This window comes from Phyllostomus discolor, chromosome 6, assembly GCF_004126475.2.
Source record: "Phyllostomus discolor isolate MPI-MPIP mPhyDis1 chromosome 6, mPhyDis1.pri.v3, whole genome shotgun sequence".
Taxonomy (NCBI): Eukaryota; Metazoa; Chordata; class Mammalia; order Chiroptera; family Phyllostomidae; genus Phyllostomus; species Phyllostomus discolor.
In genome coordinates this window covers 6,311,133-6,330,607 of record NC_040908.2, presented here as the reverse complement: position 1 = coordinate 6,330,607, position 19,475 = coordinate 6,311,133, and the positions used below count along the sequence as shown (strand labels likewise).

The window sequence follows — 19,475 nt, the reverse complement described above, 5'->3', positions numbered from 1 at the left end:
ACCGGGTGGCACTGCAGGGCACCCGCCCCAGTCGCCCAGTGCTTCCCAGTTCTTCCTTAGCTGGTGCCGTGTAGCCTTCTAGCAGGTGGAGAAAAGGCGTGATTGAGGGCATTTCGTCTCAGGCCGAGCACAGTGCGAGCTCAAGTGTGAGTAGGAGTTGCTGTGCTGGAACTCCCAGGCTATCAAAATGAAAAGCCAGGGACAGTTTGGCCGAGGAAAAGATGCCTTTGAAGACAGTACAGAATGTCAGTAGGACAGACTGTCTCTTGTTGCTTAGTCATTCCAGGAGTGTCTGTGCTCTGTCAGGTTCAAGGGCACCGAAGGGAGAAAACCCAGTGCAGTCCTGGCCTCGAGCAGGGTGTCACCTGGGGGACAGGAGGCTCTGGTGTCCTGAGTGGCTCCGGTGTCCTGAGTGCTGTGGAGGGAAGGCTGGGGCCTTGGGAACCTGGAACAGGGACACCTGTGCGTGGCGGGGGCCAGGGAGAGCTTCCTGGGGGTGCGGCGTGGAAGCTGAGGTTCGAAGGACAAATAAACTCTTGCTCAGGGAGGGTGAGTCTGGCCGATGGGAGGAGGGAGTGTTCTGTAAGTGGGAGAGGGCCTGGGAAGCTGAGGCCAAGGCCCCCACCAGGGACTGAAAATCAGACACATGGTCGAAGAGTGCAGAGCCCAAGGGGGATGGGGCACCCGGATGAGGCTGGACTATCTCACGGCAGACTACGAGCTATAAAGGTGGACGGGGCGGGGGGATGATGGCATCAGGTTTCTGTTTTTGAACCGCTGATGGTCTTACCCGAGGTTGTCACAGGTTCGATTTTGGTCTGGAGGCGGTGGAAGTAAGTGCCTGTGAAACACCTGGACAGCAAATTGGGAGACTTGGGAGCCTCTGAGTGAAGTCCTGAGAGGGGTAAAATGTGGCAGTTGTGAGGTCTGTGCTGACTTATATTTTATAGTCGTAAGGGGGCCCAGAGAGAGTGTGGACCGAAGAGAGGGCGGGACTGAGTGCTCGGAAGAGCTACTCTCCAGCGGTGGGCTGGAGGAGGAGCTCCCAGCCTAGGTGACTGAGACGGTGCAGCCAGAAGGTGGGAGACATCAGACAGGATAGCGCGCTGGGATGGAAGGGAGGCAGGTTCTGAAAGGAGCCAGTGGCCAGGCTCTCTCGGATCACGCTGGAGAGAGGGAAGGCCAGCTAGCTGCACCGAAGGCTCTCCAAGTTGCTCGTGGGGCCTTCTCCCCACCACAGTGGGGCAGCTCCGAAGGGGAGGTTTTGGGGAGAACGTTACAGGGGGTTGTGAGAGCAGGCGGGAGGAGGACCACCGATCGTGAGCGTGAGCAGTTGTCTGAGGCCCGTGGGTGAAGGGCCCACTGTCTGTGGGCTCTGTGTCTGGTCCTGTGTTGCGGCTGCCAATGGCTCCAATGAAAATAATGCTCACAAATATTATTAGGCGCCTGCTCTGTGCCAGCCAGTGTTCTCGTGCACTTTATATCATTGTGAGTGTTCTTGCATACGGTTACTCCCATTTTTCATGTGAGTAAAACGAATCTTAGACCACTTTCCACTCGCTGAGTCAGACAGGGTCCGCAGCTTCTGGTGGCGGACTTGGGCCTCGGCTTCAGCGCCGGCCCCAGGGCCCGTGGCCTTGTGACAGCAGCTGTTCCAGCTGGTCGCCCGCTGCGGCTCACGTGTGAGACCGACGATGCCCCGAGCGGAGCGCGCCCTTTCCCACGCGTCTCTCCGAAACCCCTGAGTTTCAGTTGGCGTGGTTCCTCTTGTGGTCCGTGACCCCAGAAGGCCAGGACCATCCCCGCAAACTCTCGTCGTGACTTGGGATCTCTGCGAGGTCGTTTCAGTGCACGTTCTTCCAGATGCTTCTCGTCCGCTCCTGAGGGCCGGGGGTGGAGACGGGCTCCACAGTTTGTAGATGCCAGTGTGGTACTCTGTTGTTAACACCTACTGGAGGTGTACTATCAACGTCGGGAAGGCCTATTTCCGTGTATTTTTATGAACACGGAAAACAAGGGTTTCTTAATTTATACTTGCACCGCAGTCCCCGGGGCGTTCTCCCGCAGCCAGGCCCGGCTGGCCGTCACGGGTCCCTCTGGGCTCGGTGGGCCCCTCGCAGGCAGGCCCCCTGCCACGCGTGTTGTAGAAAAGCATCCCAGGGCGGTTTCCAGTTTGCCGATACTTATTTGATGGGTTCGTGGCACAGTTGTTTTGATTTATTGTCCACTCCGATTTTTTAAATTGGGAAAACTAATAGGAGAGTAGTTAGGCATCCACCAAATGTCCCCTTTATCTTGTAAGTGTGCACACACACGTGTAGGAAAACACACACACACTTCCTGTCTTATAACCAAGCCCCCTGGCAACCCCCCCAACCCCTGGAAATAACACTTTTCCCCAGCATCCCAGCCAGTCATTAACTGTTCCTTTTGGGCTCCACAGAACGGTGGTAGAGCCGAGCCTCCCAGACGAAAGTGAATTCCTGTACGCCGCGCAGCCCGAGCTGCTGAGGTACCAGACGCCCCAGCTCACAGTGGAGCAGGCGATGGACTGGTACCAGACCAGAGCGGAGGAGATAGAGCACTGTGCCCGACAGGTGAGGGCCCGGTGACCGCTGCCGCCTGCGATGCCCAGGGTTCCGTGCCTGGCGTGGCTGCCAGGGCCACGTGACGGTTTGTCAGGGGTGACAGACTATTTAGTATTTCTTTTGTTTACTTCTACTTTGTCTACAAAGTTTTGTGGCTTATTTATTTATTTATTTATTTAGAGATAGGATTTCTTTTTTTTTAAGATTTTATTTATTTATTTTTAGAGAGGGAAGGGAGGGAGATAGAGAGAGAGAGAGAAACATCAATGTGTGGTTGCTGGGGGTCATGGCCTGCAACCCAGGCATGTGCCCTGACTGGGAGTCGAACCTGTGACACTTTGGTTCGCAGCCCACGCTCAATCCACTGAGCTACGCCAGCCAGGGCTGCTTTTTTATTTATGAAAGAGTAGATACAAATACCCATCAGCTCTTTAAACGAGCTGATGGGTATATTACAGACCTAACTTCTGTGGGGATGGCCGAGAGTATTTATGACTGACTTTGCATGTTTTTGAAGATGGTGAGGGCCCATAGTAGAAAATGTTCAGAATCTCATGCTGTCGTGACGAAAGGGGTCTCTGGAGACCACAGGGTCTGATCTCCTGTGCTGTAGGCAGATGCACAAGGTCTGCAGAAAGGACAGAGTGAGCGGCTGGCTCAGGGGTGCAGGGACAAAGCCGGACACAGTCCAGTCTCTGTCTGACATTTCGTACAGAGCCCACCTAAAAAATGAACAGCTACACAGACCTCAATGGCTTAGAGCAACATACAGGAACCTGAACAAGTGGTCCTCAGGCTCAACACGGCAAATATTTTGTGATACTTATTATCCAGATGAGAAAATCATAGACATCTTCTTAGTAGAAAGTTTCCAAAAAATCAATACAATGACTTGACTGCAATATATAGGATAAATAAAATCTGTAAATGTTGGGCCGTGGCTGCACTGGGAAGACAGGCAGTGGGGAATCTCTTTGAATAAGACCGCTGAGGTTGTGGATTCGGGTGTGTTGTGTTGTTGGGGTTAAGGACTGCAGATTGCTCTCTGGGACGGGTACAACTCATAATAAACTTCTTCACAAAACAAAACAAAAAAATCCCCCCTTGATTGTATAGTTGCTGCATTGCAGGATGTTCTGTGTACATCAAACCATACAGAAAAGAATTTTGTGCAAATATTAAATGAAGTCGAGACCCAGATTCTGATCACTGTGACTGGGTTTCCAGGACGTATGAAAGGTGGGCAGGACTCAGGACAAGTCGGTACGTGGGCTGCCCAGCGCATTGTGGGACGTCTGGCATTCCTGGCTTCCACCCACCTAACGTCAGCAGGTCCCACTAATTCTCGTGACGAACGGAAAGGCCTCAGGTTTCTGGGTGTCTCTGGCAGACCGTCTGCCTCCACCGAGAGCTGCGGTCTCGGACCAACATGATGCATCTGGAAGAGACTGGTTCACATCGGTCACTTTAAGCAAAGGCGTCTTATTTTGCTAATACAGGAGAAACTCGCTTGCTACTAATTCACGGAGAAAGCTCTCCAGTGAGCCAGCGAGGCACATTTTTGTGCAAGTGAATGTATGATTTGTAGCCAGACATCTTTTAAGATTCCAGTGGCATCATGCAGTTTACAGGAAATGCATGCAGTTTACTGGAGTCTCTGTCTAGCAAGGAAAGGGGTTTAGGCCAGTTTTGTCTGAGCACTTTGTGGTTTCTTAGCCGAGCCTGATAAATGCATGTGTGAGTATATTTGCATATACATCTGAATAGCTGATTTCTAGGTAGTTCTGCTACTTGAGCTGGGACTGAGAATTCGAAAAATTTTCATCCTAAAAAGTGCTGGGCAGCCACCCTGATGCATTTAAAAAGATCAAGGATGACTCCTCAGTTTGTTTAAATATTTTGCAGCCCAAATTTCAGTCATGATTCAGGATTTTTTTTAAAAATAGCAGTAACGCAAAGAGAAAAAGGGCCATGCTGAAATATGGAGTAAATGATCATTTTTTTACACTTATCTACGTTCCTATTTATTTGTTTGTTTTATTACTGGTTTATTTTTAGAGGAATTTTAGGGGTGTAGAAAGCTGGAGTAGAAAGGACAGAGCTCCCACACACCCCTTTTCACCGCCCCGCTAGTTGTCTTGTTACCAGCATCCTGCGTTTGATGCTGTGCATATTACAGTTGACGAACCAAGGCCTCCCTTAGTAGGTGAGCGGATAAACAAACGTGGGGACCGCCACACAGTGGGATATCCCTCAGTGCTGAAAAGAAATGAGCTGTCAAGTCAAGGAAAAAAAAACATGGAGGAACCTCAAATGCATGGAGTGATTTGGGGGTGCTTTACTTAGCTGCCCGTGGTTCTTAATTTCATCTCTTTCATTTATGCGAAAAACACTTCTAATAGAGGTATTGTTTTTTAGCTTCATTTCATGTATTGGCGTTTCATGTGGCTTACGCCTATAATCAAAATGATATCTAACACAGTTTTAGCTTTTTCATTTTTAGAGATTTAATTGATGTGGGACTTCTTTTTCCTTAGTGCCTGTGAATGCCTTTAGCAAAATATTTTTGTTGGGTTAGGAAAACGTGTCTAGTGGTGAAATTTACCCAGTGAGGGCTTGGGGTTTGTGGTACAATTCTTTACGTCCCAGGAGAGCCTGCTTTCATTCCAAGTGTCAGTTATTTGATTCTAAAACACCATCCACTTCGGAATTAAACAGACAAATATATGTAAAACTGCTCTGTAAACTGGAATGGCCTGTGAACTTAAGATGGTTGTCTTTCTCTTACCATCTTTACCTTCATAGTCTCCTGCAGGTTATGTGATTCTTTTGCAGCAGTTTGATTCTGATACATGTGATGGAAATGTATATTGCTGTTGGTGTGATCGTATATACATTGATTATAAGAATCAGGTTCTGTAAGAAGGCTTTTTTTCACTTGAGGACATATGGCGGAGCTGCCACGCTGAGACTGCTTGTCGCCTTTCCGTTTCAGGTGGACTGCGCGCTGTCCCTTGTCCGACTGGGCATGGAGCGGAGGATCCCCGGCCTGCTGCTCCTCTGCGATAATTTGGTTACTCTGGAAACACTGGTCTATGAAGCCGGCGGTGACGTGACCCTGACCTTGAAAGAACTCCAGCAGATGGAAGACATTGAAAAACTAAGGTTACTGATGAACAGTGTAGGTTTTATTTTAACGTTCTCTTAAAATATTCCGTGTGCGCTTTGATTAATGTGTGTCTCAAATCCAAAGATGAAACGTCCCTCACAGCTGAGAACTTCGTAAATAAAGGAAGGTTTTTTGACTGTTTAAAAAATGTGTATAAAATTTTATGGATAAGGTACTGAAGGCATCCAGAACTCTCTTGGTTGTTTTTGTGCTCTGCCCGCCTTTATTCATACTCATCTGTTTGGAACCTTTTTTTCCCCCCTCCCAGATAGGCCTGTTTCTCAGCCAGCTGTCATTCTAGGATTCGTGTTTAGTCCTTCACTGTGTTACAGTTCACAGCTGTGCATACATTTCAAGGTCTTCCAAAAAATGACTGGAGCAGCGAGGCTGGGTGGCCGGTTGTGTGAAGGAAGCACCTTGGCTTCAGGGTCAGCACGTGTAGGAGACTTTGCCCGGCCATTCTTAGGTTCTGGGGGGATGGTCCTGGGGAGAAAGTGCATTCCTCAGGTTAGGACCTGGCTTCTGCTAAGCGCACAGAGCGGACAGACATCTTCGACTCGCGGACGAGGGGGCGCAGGAGGGCCGTGCTGCCCGCAGCTCTCCTGGCCTCTGCTCTGGGGCAGCCTGGTGGGGAGGCGCCGGGCCAGGGGGGCTCACCGCTGCCGATTGGCTGTCTTTCCTCCCCCGACCTGACCCTCCCCGTCTCTGGTTCTCTCCATCTCCCTTTCTCTCTCTCAGCCCTCTCCCTCGTCCTCTTTCTCCCTCTTATTAACGTCTGTTTTGTCTCTCCCTCTGCCGCTCCCTTCCCTTTCTCTAGCTAATTTCTTTTCGGATATTCCAGCCAGCGCAATTGATGTGCGTTGTATGTAAGGCCCCTCGTAAGAAATGTAGGTGACTGAGAGAGGGATTGTGGGATTTGGGGGTGATGAGTGGAGTGACATGTGCCGTCTGCACTTTTGTGAAGGTGGAGCAAGGGGACAAAGCGAGACGGAAGAGGGAGAAAAGGAAGGGAGAGAATCTGGGGTTTTGTGGATGAGACTGTTCTCAAGTGGCCGCTTTCCAGGGCTTCCTTGCACCCACCTATCTCTCTGCTGTTTCTTCTGTTAGTTCTAATTGAACTTATTGGGGTGACCTTGGCTAATAAAGTGATACAGGTTTCAGGTGTACTCTTCCAAAACCCAGCATCTGTGTATTGTATTGTGTTCCCCACCCAAAGTCAGGTCTCCTCCTGCCACCATTTACCCTCCTCTGCCCTCTCCTACCTGCCTGCGCCCCCTCCCCTCTGGTAATCGCTCCACTGTTGTTGGTTTTTTATTGTTTGTTTCACATTTTCTGTTGGTCTGTGGTCTCTCTCTCTCTCTTTTTACATCCTGCCCCCTCCACACACCCCCACGGGGTAGGACCCTGCTTTGCTCTGGAAGCCCTCCCGACGCCGTGGTAGAGTGTTAGCCTCCCCGAGCGGCCTTGGGCCCTGGGGGAGCCCAGAGCGGCGGAGGTGCCGAGGTGAGGGGCCTCGGGGTGCAGCTGCTCTGAGTTCCTGGAGCCCCGGGGGCAGGGGGCTCTTCTCCCCCTCCATCTCCACGTGGGGCGAACCGGAGCGTCCATTGTAGGAGTGTTGGGCTTCCACCGTGGACCTCGGTCTGATTGTCTGGGAGTTCTAGAACCACAGTCTGGTGTGAGCAGGTGTTCGATCTAATTTAAGGTGTGTGTGTGTCTTTAAATTATATTTTCAGTGTCCGGAGGACAAGTACGTGACAAGTGCCTACCAGTGGATGGTTCCCTTTCTTCACCGCTGTGAGACACAGACCCCTGGTGTGGCGAGTGAGCTGTTGAAAGAGTATTTGGTGACCTTAGCCAAGGAAGACTTAAAACTGCCCCTGAAGATATTCCAGCATTCCAAACCCGATGTGAGTAGAAACTCTAATGTCTTGAAAAACATCTGCCGTTTTCTCCCCTGCAGAATTAGGTTTTACTTACCAATTTTTTTTTAATAATAGGCTTTGCAGGTAAATTCCCTTTAAGTGGAAAAGGAGATGGATGTCATTTAAGTTTTTGAAAAATGTTTCAACCACTCAGTCCAAAATTGTTTTGGAAGCTCATAAAATTATGTTTATTTCAGTTGGCTTACTCCAAAGTTTGTTGAGTGTGGTACTTGGGAGACTGGCAGTACCAGAGAGACTAAACAGTTGATAGGCGCGTGGTACGTGTTAACTCATGTCTCCTTCTAACGGCCCTAACAGGCAGATGTTTTCATTATTTGATATTACAGGAAAGGACACTGTGGCGTACAGAGGTGGCACCTTTGCCCAGGGTCACACAGTGAGCCGGGGCACCGGGGTTCGAGCGTTCTGGTCTCACAGTTACATTCTTAACCGTATGCTCTACCGTAACACCAGCATTAGGAGAAAAGATTTCTTCCCTTGATGACCTTCAAAATATTTATGAAAATCTTTAGGATCTCATAAAGAGATCTTGTAATTATTCTTTTTTTTTAAAGATTTTTATTCTTAATAACTCTGTTTGCCTAAGGTTATTATATTTATTACTCTGTATTTCTATCGGGCTCAGATAGTTGTTTAGGTTGCTGGTGGTGAGTGATTTCATGAAGTGCAGCGTATGCTCCACAGTAAACAGCCCCTGAATTTAGTCATTGGTCAGACACGCTGGTCCAGGAGCGGGTGGCTCCCTTCCCACTGGAGGGACCGCATAGTCACTTGAGGTGCGGAACTTTGCAGTGAGAGGCGAGCCTTAGACGGGGATTCGGGGAGAAGTCATGCAAGGCCCCTCCTCACCCTGGATTCTGGTGGAGTGCGCCTCCTGGCGCCCGCCTCTGTCTGGTCTGCAGCCCTCCAGGGTATGTGGCCGTAGACCGGGATCCCTCTTACCGTAGGAGGGATGCATTGCTTCGTTCACCCAACCCGTGTTTCGGTTTCCGGAAGGCTTGTCTGTCAGGCATGCATCTGTCCACTGGCTGTCACAGATTCCCATCTTCTCTAAGCAGTGTGCAGGTCCTGCTGAGCATTCTGATTTTAAACCTGGCTGCTCTCCTGTGAGCGGGCTGGGTTGCCTGTGCCAGCAGAACACGGCGTGAGAAGCAGGATGGATTGAATATGAATGTTTTATGAGGAAGAAGGAAGGTGACTTGAAATTCTTGTCAGTAATCTTGTTTGTGATACTCCTTCCTTGCAGAGTCTTATAAATCCTTTGTACATAGTCAGGTTTTTTGTTGTTTTACTTGGCAATTTAGCATGTGCCTTTTGAATAAAACATAGCCGTTTGAAATATGTAAACATCAAAGGAGAGCACAATGGTGTTGCTAGGCATTTTTTTTTCCAATCCAACTTCTCTATTTCTGCAATGTTACCTTTCCGCCATGCAAATCTGATCATGTCACGGTCTGTGGAAAACCTCCAGTGGCCTACCGTGGCCTGCAGGGTCAGGCCGGGCTCCCGGAGCGCCCGGGAGGCTCTGTGTGGTCTGCCCCAGCCTGCCTGTTCGGCTTCCCTTCCCTCCGCGAGGGCGCCCGGTCACTGGCTCCGAGCTGCTCGGGCTTCTGTGTTCTCCCGGGCGGCTCCCCATGTGTGGGATGGTCAGCCCCCTTTCCTGCATGCAGAAAATACCTGTCCTTCACGACCTGGCTCCCTGAGACTCCCTCACCCTCGGAACCTTCCGTGACTTACCTGTGATGCGACGGGTCTTGGACCCACCTCTGTAATAACCCGTCTGTACTGAGCTGTGATGGTTTGTGCACAGGCTTAGCTCTCTCGCTGTTTGTTTCCCGTGGACGTTCTCTGTGTCCTGTGTATTTATGACAAGGGACTACCGTGGCGACTTGTGGAGAGGAAACGTTTGGTGAGTTCTGGCAGGGCAAGTGAATGAACGAGTGAAGGAAGGAATGATACTGGCTTTTGTTTTGGTGCTTGAGATGACTCGATTACATTTATTTGCTTTCCTAGGATTGTGCTTTGAGCACTGCTTTTATCGTACTTGAGTGTTTACAGAAAGAATGCGTCTGGGATCTGCCGTGCATCCCGCACAGAGCAGTTTCAGTAACATAATGGGACCCGTGAGTCCCGTGTCCGACAGCGTAGGCCACGTCGTGCTGCATTAACAAACGACCCCTAAATCTCAGTAGCTGACAGCAGCCAGTGTTCGCTCCTCACAAGTGTCACGTAGGCTGTGGCTGGGCGTCTGCTGCGTCCTGGGTCCTGTTCACTCCCGGCCCCGGGCTGAAAGAGCAGCCCCTTCTCTGGCTTGTGGCACAAGAGAAAGAACAAAGTGGAACCTCACGTGGCTCTTCACGTTTCAGCTCTGAGCGTGCAGGTTGCACCCCTCACACATCACAGGCCAGAGGAAGTCCAGGCTGAGCCTGGTGCTGACGGAGCAGGGAAGAAGAGTCCTCTCTTAGGAAGATAGGAGTGTATCATCGGGAGCAAGGATACAAATACAGAGTAGTCATTTTTACATTTGCATGAGCCTCAAACATTTCTTCCCTTTTACGACATCTTAAAGCACATTGTCTCTGGTTTTAAGCCTTTGCTCTTGCTTGAATCTGCCTTTGGAAAGTGAAACCGGATAGAGATGACAGGAATAAAATATTCCTTCTCATACTGTTCCCTGCCTTGTGTACTACTTAGTACACTTTGCATGCATCGGTGGGTCAGGTTACGTGAATTTTCTAAGACACAGTTTTCCAGGTCCAACCCAGATATCTGATGGAGCAGAATTTGGGGGCTGGGGGTCCTGGAATAGGCTCCGGTGGGGTGCCGGGGCTGGGCAGCCGCTGTCAGCGCGAGTCACCACGGGCCCTGGTCTCTCAGGCTCAGGTCTGCAGCGCTCCTCTGGTTGTGCGACCCGGCGGGCCTTTCCAGTGTTACGGTCACTTTGTCTAATTTAATGCTTATCATAGACTACTCAGAAAAGCATCAAGGTGGAAATAAAATCTTTGTTTTTGGCTATGTTGTTGAGCACATAATCTAAAAACCTTTCTGCTGCAAAATATCTAGATGTGCTCATTCAGTTATTAAAAAAAAATCTGTTAACCCATGTAGCTGAGCTTATGAGAAAGTCAAGGAAGTCCCTCCAGGCCAAGCAGAGAGGGAGGTGGGGGGCTGAGAAATCCCCCTGAGAAGGGGGCGTGGCTGGCGGGGTTGGGTTACCGTGTGGACACCCCGGGGTGTGGGTGTTAACACCTCCTGGAGACAGAAGATGAGTCCTTCACAGGGGCCAGGTGGAAGTGCCACTTGGGTGACAGGGCCCTTTAACTACCGCATTTCTCTAAGTATGACTGAGTTTGACCATTTCATCAAATGTTTGAGGGGCACCATCTCTTGTTGGGTGAATTAATTGTTCACTCCTGCCTTTTCCTTATTTTTCATTTGGATTTTTGTTCCTTTGTACCTTATTTATTTAGACACTCATGTACATTAGTGTGTATTCATTCCTTTTTCTGCGATATATATTGTAAAATTTTCTCCCTGTGTGTAGGTTGTCTTTTGACTGTGTTTATGGTGGATTGTGTTATACAAAAGCACCTTTTTCTTCTCGTGTAGCCAAATTGATGAGTTGCTCCTTTGGTTGCATCTGTATTTTGAGTGAGTTTGAGGAAACTTTCTTACTCCAGGGTTGAAGAAATATTCACCCATGTTTCCTTCTAGTACTTCTATGGCTTCATCTTTAAGTTAGATCTTTAATCTGTTTGGAATTTATTCTTTTATACGGTATGAGAGATATGGAGTTAATTTTATGTTTTCCCAATTGGCTACCTCGTTGTCCCAGCACAATTTATTAAAAAAATTTATCTTTACCTGACTGATTTGAGATGCTATCTTAGAGCTATATCAAATTTTCATTTGTGGGTCTAGTTCTAGAGTTTCTATATTGTTCTAATGGTCTTTTTGTCTGCCCATACACTAGCACCATACTGTTTTAATATTTTATAATTTTGAAGTCTGGTAAAGGTAGTGTTCCTTTGTAATTTTTTTCCATGGTTGCCTTTTTTTCCTCTCTTATGTTTGCTCTCCCATCAGAACTTCACTATCAGCTTGTGTAATTCTATAAAATAGCTTATAGCTTGTTAGTGCTTTTATTGTGACTGTATAACTTACTGTAATGAGGTTAGTAGCTTTGTAATGCTTAGTCACCCTCTTTGGGAAGAGGGGATATTATTCATTTGTTTGTCTCTTTTATTGTCTTTCAGGAGTGTTTAAAATTTCCCTCACATTTCTTAAGATTGTTTCTAAACATTTAATTTTCTCTGTTTTCTATTATAACTGAAGTTTTATCTGCTGTAATTTTCTCTGTTTATTGTTTGTGTTTATGAAATGTATTGATTTTGTATGTTAATTCTGTACTCTGAATTTTACTCGTTTTTACATTCTTTAATTAAATTTATTAGAGTGACATTGGTTAGTAAGATTACGTAAGTTTCAAGTGCACAAATCTATAATACATCCTCTGTATTTCGATTGCGTGTACACCACCGAAGCCAACCGCCACCGTACATCTGACCCTCTCGCCCCTTCCGCTGCGTCCCTCCCACCCCCTTTTCCTCTGGGCGCCCCGTGCTGTTGTCCGTGTCTGTGGGCTTTTTGGTTGTCTTGTTGGTTCGATGGTTGCTTTCTGTTTTATATCCCTCCTGGGTGAAATCCTATGGTTCTTGACTTTGAGAATGCCATGCTAAGTGAAATAAATGAGACGGAAAAAATCAAGAACTAATTTTTTTTTTATTGGTTGATTCTCTGGGGTTTTCCAAGTATCTTACCATCTGTTGTTCTTTTTTTTTTTAGTTGTCTGTAGTGCGTAATTTTAAGACTTTAAGTTGTTTTTTGTGTGCTTTACACTTTTTCCTTGCTCTGCAGTATGGAAAAGAATCGACCGAGCGTGGTGGGGGAAGACCGCTTTCTTTGACTCCTTACAGAGTCCCGGATGGGCGCCCCTCGGAGGCGGAGTGCGTGATGGTGCAGTATTCACTGCCGAGACGTTAGGGCCGGAATGGCGAAGGAAGACAGCCAACGTGTCCCTGTCCTACACTGTGTGGAGTGAGGTTACCTCTGTAGGGAGTCTAACGGGCCAGAATGAAACGTGTCTTAAAAATCTGAGTGTTGCGGTTCATGTACTCAGTAGATTGTCTGATACTAAGGTAGATGTTCTGATTGGCATGAGAAGAGAGCAAGCGCAACAGAAAACCCCAGAGGAGCACAGCGAGGAGAAAGGATCTGTGCAGGAGAGTCAGAAGCGAGTTTCCTCACTGGGCCAGCGTTTGCTGAGCACATGCAAGAGCCTGGAGGCAGAGAGACAGGGCGAGTCCAGCTGAAGTCACGTCAGGTGCAGCTGACACGGGGTTACTAGGGGGGTTTTAAATAGGGGAGGACTCAGTTCTGGAGAAGGCATTCCAGGGGGGAGCGAGATAAGGAGACGTGGTCTGACCGTTTGCCTGTGTAGGTAAAGGCAAGGCAGAAAGTGTATCTTTCACCTTGAAGGCCTGTGCAGTGCTTTCAGCAGAAGAGGTGGTCCACTCACAGTAAAATGTGGTGCTAGAACATTTGACTTTCAGACAACACTTCAATGTCGTGGGGAGGGGCCCACAGGAAGCAGGGAGATGGTGGTGGGAGTGGGGGCGGGGATGCGGCCAGGACTTCGGCATCTGTTGCAGCCAGTTTCCCAGGTTGTTCCTTGGCTGCAGCTGGGTTCCCATTTTTGTCATCTTGGGGTGTTTCCTTACCGCATCTGAGATGTTTGTTACCGTATTTTCCCTCAGTCTCCTCCACTCCTCCTGTCTGTGAGGTTCTTCTCAAGGACCGTGAGAGCCGGCGCTGCGCAGTGTGGGCCCTGCAGCCAGCTGCCTGCGCGTGCCCTGGCCGGGCCTGCTGTGTGCCCTCCTGTGCCCGTTACGTGAGATAGACGCCCTACCAGTGCTGACCTTACGGGGTCGCTTTGAGGATTTGTGAACTAATGCATGTAAAGAACTGGGAAACCGTACCTGGACATAAGAAATCAGGAAAAGTTCACTATTTTAATTAATTTGTAATGGGATTTTTATTATGCTGGCGTGTCCCTGTTTCCCTAGTTGTCCCTTTGCAGCCTTGGGCAGCATTTTGTCAGATGTTGCTGTCACATTAACGATGTACATCTTTTCCTTGAGACCTCGAAGAAAGGTCTACGAATCCTTTAACTCAGCTCGTTGAAAGAAAACCTTTATTTCTCTGGTAACCTTGAGTGTTTCTTTGCATCACATCTGTGGATGTGATTTTTCTGCCAGAAAATGTCATTGTGTGGCAGTGCCCCCCCCCCCCCCCCCCCCCCCCCCCCCCGTCCTGTCTGTTTTCCACCAGGATCTTGGGACCTAGATCTCCTATTGGGAAGATCTTAAACTGACTTTGTCTTTGGAAAGGTCTCTAAGACAATAGTTTGAAATTTCCATTTTGGTTTCGGTGGTGGTAATAATATAAGTATTCTACATGTTTATATTATCAATATAAATATTGATTTATTAATTTATCTAATCCACACAACTGTGCTCTCTGTTAGGAAGTTGCTGTTGATGTCCCAGCTAAATTTATAGATGAGGAAAACAAGCCGCAACTGTTATTTTTATTTCCCAGAAACGCTCGCAGATTGGAATCCGTGCTTTGCGGTGGGAAGTGGTGTGTCCTACATAGAGAGTGACCTAGAGCAGCCATCTTTCTGCATGTGACTTCTCTTGGGTAGAATGACAGTACTATTTAGTTAAATGACTAATACATTATATGCACATTGAAAAATAGTAGGCTCAAACAGCTCTGAATGTTAGTTAGGAATTTTATATATTTTTGTAATTGAAATGCATAAAATCTGGCTTTATGATTAAAAATGTTCTTAATGAGCTGCCTTTTTAATTCACCGTGTCTCTTCTATCTTGAACAGGTTATAAAAGGAAGGCTCTGCTTTTAGCAGATTCAAAGCTTATGGGTACACATTATCTTTTCTAGACGATCCTGTAATTAAAATGTGATTTCACTTAGAATTCTTAGAGATCTCCGAAGGCTGTAAGCTAAGGAAATACCAAAATTTGTTTCTGCAGCTGATTAATTGAGCTATTTAATATTCTATGGACAGCGATCCTGAGGAATGGAAAGAGTGACTGTAAACCTGTTGACATTTAGAACAGCGTGCTTTGTTTTCTCCAGCTGCAGCAAAAAATCATCCCTGACCAGGACCAGCTGATGGCAGTAGCCCTGGAGTGCATCTACAGCTGCGAACGGAGCGACCAGCTCGCTCTGTGCTACGACGTACTGGAGTGCCTGCCGCAGAGGGGGTACGGGTAAGACGCCGCCGCCGCGTGCCAGCCCGGGGTGTCTCTACGACCTAGCGGTTGGGATGCACGTGTCGCTCCCCCGGAAGTTCATTACGGAGAGTTTGGGGAATACAAACAATATAAAGAAGAAAAGGAAATAATCGGCACATCTCTTGCCTACGGATAAACTTTTCTAGCAGGATATGGGGAGTCAGTAGTATAACTTTGTGAACCTTGGCAGTTGATTGTCTATTACAAAGCAGCACTACCACCCACAACAAAAAATACTTTCTAAAGTGTATTGACCAGGATGTGCCTTTGTTTTAAGTTGTGCTTCTAACCATTTTCCATATTTGTGGGGTAATTGTATTTCTTCTATGACTTGTTTATTCTTGGCTCTTGCCTAGAGTAATTCCTTTAAGTAGTATGCATTAGTATATGTAATTTATTTCATTTCAGTTTTATTGAGATATAATTGGCATACAGCACCACGTATGTTTAACAACGTATACAGTGACTTGACTTGCATGTATTGTGCAATGATTACCATAATAAGTTTAGTTAACCCTCATCACATCACGTGAATGTAGAAAAAGAAAGAAAGCACACGTTTTCTTCCCCGTGATGCGGTCTGTTAGGATCTACCCTGTGAACACGTTCACAGCATAGCGTGTGGCAGTGCGGACTCCAGTCCTCACGTCCTGCGCTGCATCCCCGGTCCTTCCTTATCACCGGGATCTGTATTTTCCGGCCACCCTCATCCGGTTCCCCAGCCTCCCTTTCCTTGCCTCTGGTAGCCTGACGTCCAATCTTTTTTTCTATGAGTTTAGTGGGGTTTTCCTTTAAGTTCTGCACATAAGTGAGATCATACAGTCTTTGTCTGGCTTAGTTCACTCAGCCTAATGCCCTCAAGGTCCAGCAATGCTGCGGTGGCAGGATTTTTTTTAATGGAGGAACAATATTCCACTGTGAGATATAGCTCCCACACTGTACATGTGTATATATGTGTGTGCATATACGTGTCACACACACACGTTCTCTGTGTCCACTTGTCTGTGGATGAACGCGGAGGTCGTTTCTGTGGCGTAGCTGGCGCGACAGTGCTGCGGTGAGCACGGAGGCGCAGACCGCTCTTCGGCACGGCGGTTTCGCCTCCTCCGTCGGCCTGTGCTCCCCGAAGTGGACTTGCTAGGTCATATGAAAGTTCTACTTTTAGTTTCTTGAGGAATAAATTTGCATCATTTTTTAACTTATGTTGAAAGGGCTTATGTTTAAATGGAAATGTATATACCATTCCTTTGGATCATTTAGTTGCATGTAGGTCAGATTTATATTTTCTTTTTGGAAGTGAGGCAGCATTTATTCCTTTAATCGCTCTTTCAGATCTAATAAGCACCGTGGATTTAACCTCTGGAGAAGTCCGTGCCCCAGGGGCAAGGGCGCTGAGGGGAGACTCCGCGGGCCTGTGTCTGGGCCGCTTTGACTTGGACCGAGTCACTTCCCTTCTCCGGTCCCCGGTTTCTTCACTTGCAGAATCAGAGGTTTAGACACAGAGGCCTCCTCATGCTCTGATTTCTCTCTTTGCCCTTTTTTAATCCTCTGTGTCTCTTTTTCCCCCTCTCTGTCTCTTTTCCTCCCAAGGAGATTTGTGTGTGTGTGTGTATGTGAAATAAATGACAGAAATCACCAGTTTTGCAATGCACGGTGAAATAATGGTTTCACGCAGTTATTCATGATGCTGAAATCAGGTGAAAGGTTTTATAAAAAAGTTTTTATATTTATTTTTTTTGTCATTTCAAAGAGGAACTTACCTTTGTAAACCTTTAAATCAAGTTCTCGAATACAGCATCTCTGAGACTTCAGATAACCTGGCGTTGTGTGTTTCCTGGTGAGATTCAGCAGGAAGTAGAATTGTTCACCCTGAACCGAATCAGTGCTTTAAAGCGATTTTCAGGGGAACAAGTTAAACAGCATCATGAAGAGAACAGCCAGATAAATACAGAATGTGAGCTGTTATACAAGTCAGCTGGTCTCTTCACTTTGGAAAGTCAGCGTCACAGAGAAAACAAGTAGGCGGGGGCGGAGAGGCCCTGTTCTGGAGTCAGGGCACCCGGAGGGACACAGCCGCCCTCTGATCGTGAGCTGGAGAACAGCGCAGGCAGTGGTTGACGGCGGGAGGCTGGAGAACTGGTAATTCGTACACAGCCCTGGCCGCCTCCCTTTCCCATGCTCGAATACCTGTCTTCCGAAAGAGCAGGCACTCATCACAGATGATGTCTTCCTTCCCAACTTTGCCCCTGTCGGCTGGACGCCTCCTCTGTCGTCCCCGCATCAGCCGGGCAGGATCAGTGACTTCCAATCGACATGTAAAATTAAAAAAAAAAAGTGTACTACAGTTTGTATTTCAGCAAGATCAAATGAAGCATAAGCTTATCTATTAATTTTTAAACAATAATTTGCTGACCATAAGGAGATAGTCATGGTATCAATGGGATGAGGACATGAAAATAACATTTTTATGTAGACATGACAGGGAATTAGTATATTTGTTTTCAAAGATTATCCAGGCCAAAAAAGTGCCTCTTCTGTGTCTGTGAGGCTGAAGGATTTTTTTTGGTTTCAGAATAATGAATTCTGATTTAACAGATTTTTTTTTTGTAAACACACAAAGAACCTTGCTGCTCTTTTGTCCCATTCCTTTCACAATGATAAGTTTTAAAATAATGTGTAATTGCGAATTAGCCCACTACTAAGTATAGGGCTTCAGAATATGTTCTGCGGTTCTCTTTGTTCTTTTTGTCAGTTTATGTTGTCCCAGTGATCGGTTGTTTATTTCAGTGGTTAAGTGCTTGTTACTTACCAAATAGCAAGTGATATTTTTTCTGCCATTTGGGAGATGAAGAGTCACTTACTAAATCCAATTAAAGTTCCGTGCATCTTACCTGGGCCGCACGTTCCATCCGGCTGGGAGACATCTTTTGTCACCGCGTCCCTGGATGTCAGTTCACAAAGGAAGAACATTGTCTTCTTGAAAATCAGTGACAAATGTTCATTGCAGAGCTATAAACTGATAATTTAAGAAATATTATTCCTGCATGAGTATGTTAATGGAAATTAGCTCTGACAAGTGATTTTTTTTGAAAGACATTAAGTGGAATATACTCTAATTTATTACTCTAGTGCAAGGCCTAAAATTTGGTTTAAAAAGGTAGTATAATCTTTATAAATTGCACTGTGTAGCTGCCAAGTAGATGTAGATCAGGGCAGATTGATAGTTTGTAAAATAATGAGGCTTTTGTCTTCAAGGAAGGTCATTTTTAATTGTCCAAGTCCAGACAAAGATTATTATCTGGTCTCCTTGTTCAGAGAACCTCCCGGTCTTGCTGGAGTTGGGCGGGATCGGTGCCCGGGTTTTCTGCGGGGCGTCCTGCCCCCCCCCCCCCCCCCCCCCCCCCCCCCCCCCGCCGCTGCTGAGAGGGTGCAAGCGGACTTGCACAGCAGTCGCTTGACTCTTCTGCCAAATCCCTGCCCTCCCTTGGGTTTGTGTGTGTGTGGTGCCATACTGAGTCCGCCCTAGGAGCACGTTTCCATTGGTCTGTGGTCTTTCTCCCGATAATGTTTTCTCTTAGCCCCCTGTCTACTTGCTTCCTCGGAAAGGCCTTGCTTTTCATCGGTGACTCTGCTTCTCCGTGGTTCCTCCACACTGAAGTGGATGCAGAGGGGATGGTGGTCTGAAGTCCCGAGTGTCAGAGCCCTGATGGGGGACACCCCTGGGGCATCACGGGGCCATGGACCGCTGCAGGGGCAGCGCCATCCTGCAGAGTCCGGCTTCCTCATCCGCTCTGCGGGCTGAAAGGACGGGAATGAATGGTGGTTTCCCCTGCCCTTCTTTAAAAAAAGACTACAATTGATTTACAATTCTTTTTTTTGTCTTTTAGCAGAACTGAACTTAAAGTTCTTTAGAAAATAGTCACCCATATCTTGCTAATCTGTAGTAGAGAAGATTGTTCTACTCCGTTATGTTTTATCTTAATCGCTGGACACACAAAAGAGGCTGAATGAGATCACGAGATGGGACTGAATTCTTACCCGTCCAGTGTGAAACTGTGATATATTAAGTACAAGAGAAAAACATCATTTCTTTTTTTCACTTCACTGACTTTTTAATTTTACTCCGAAAGCTACTACTGGAATTTAAATTTAATTTATTTTTCTTAACTCTTTAGTCATAGCACAGAGGTCACGACAGCTCTCCATGACATGGTGGACCAGCTGGAGCAGATTCTCAGGTGAGAACAGTGGCAGTCTATGGCTGTGTGTTGATAAAGGAGGTCTTCCCAGGAAACTCTCAGATGCCTAGTAGTTTTTCCCATTTCGACCCTGTGTGTGGGTGGTTCTTTCGTGGGTGAGTTTCCTAAATAACAAATGCACCACCAGCTTATTT

The 19,475-nt window shown here is 47.2% G+C and overlaps 1 protein-coding gene across 1 annotated transcript in view; it reads left to right on the top strand.

Annotated features, from left to right (window-relative positions):
- The window catches only part of NBAS (NBAS subunit of NRZ tethering complex), a 239,213-nt gene that overhangs the window by 87,234 nt on the left and 132,504 nt on the right, over positions 1 to 19,475 (top strand). Inside the window, exons 23-27 of the mRNA XM_028515331.2 lie at positions 2,444 to 2,597; positions 5,584 to 5,769; positions 7,491 to 7,664; positions 14,925 to 15,058; positions 19,258 to 19,320. Coding sequence (XP_028371132.1) covers positions 2,444 to 2,597; positions 5,584 to 5,769; positions 7,491 to 7,664; positions 14,925 to 15,058; positions 19,258 to 19,320 — 711 coding nt within the window. The remainder of the gene's footprint in view (positions 1 to 2,443; positions 2,598 to 5,583; positions 5,770 to 7,490; positions 7,665 to 14,924; positions 15,059 to 19,257; positions 19,321 to 19,475) is intronic.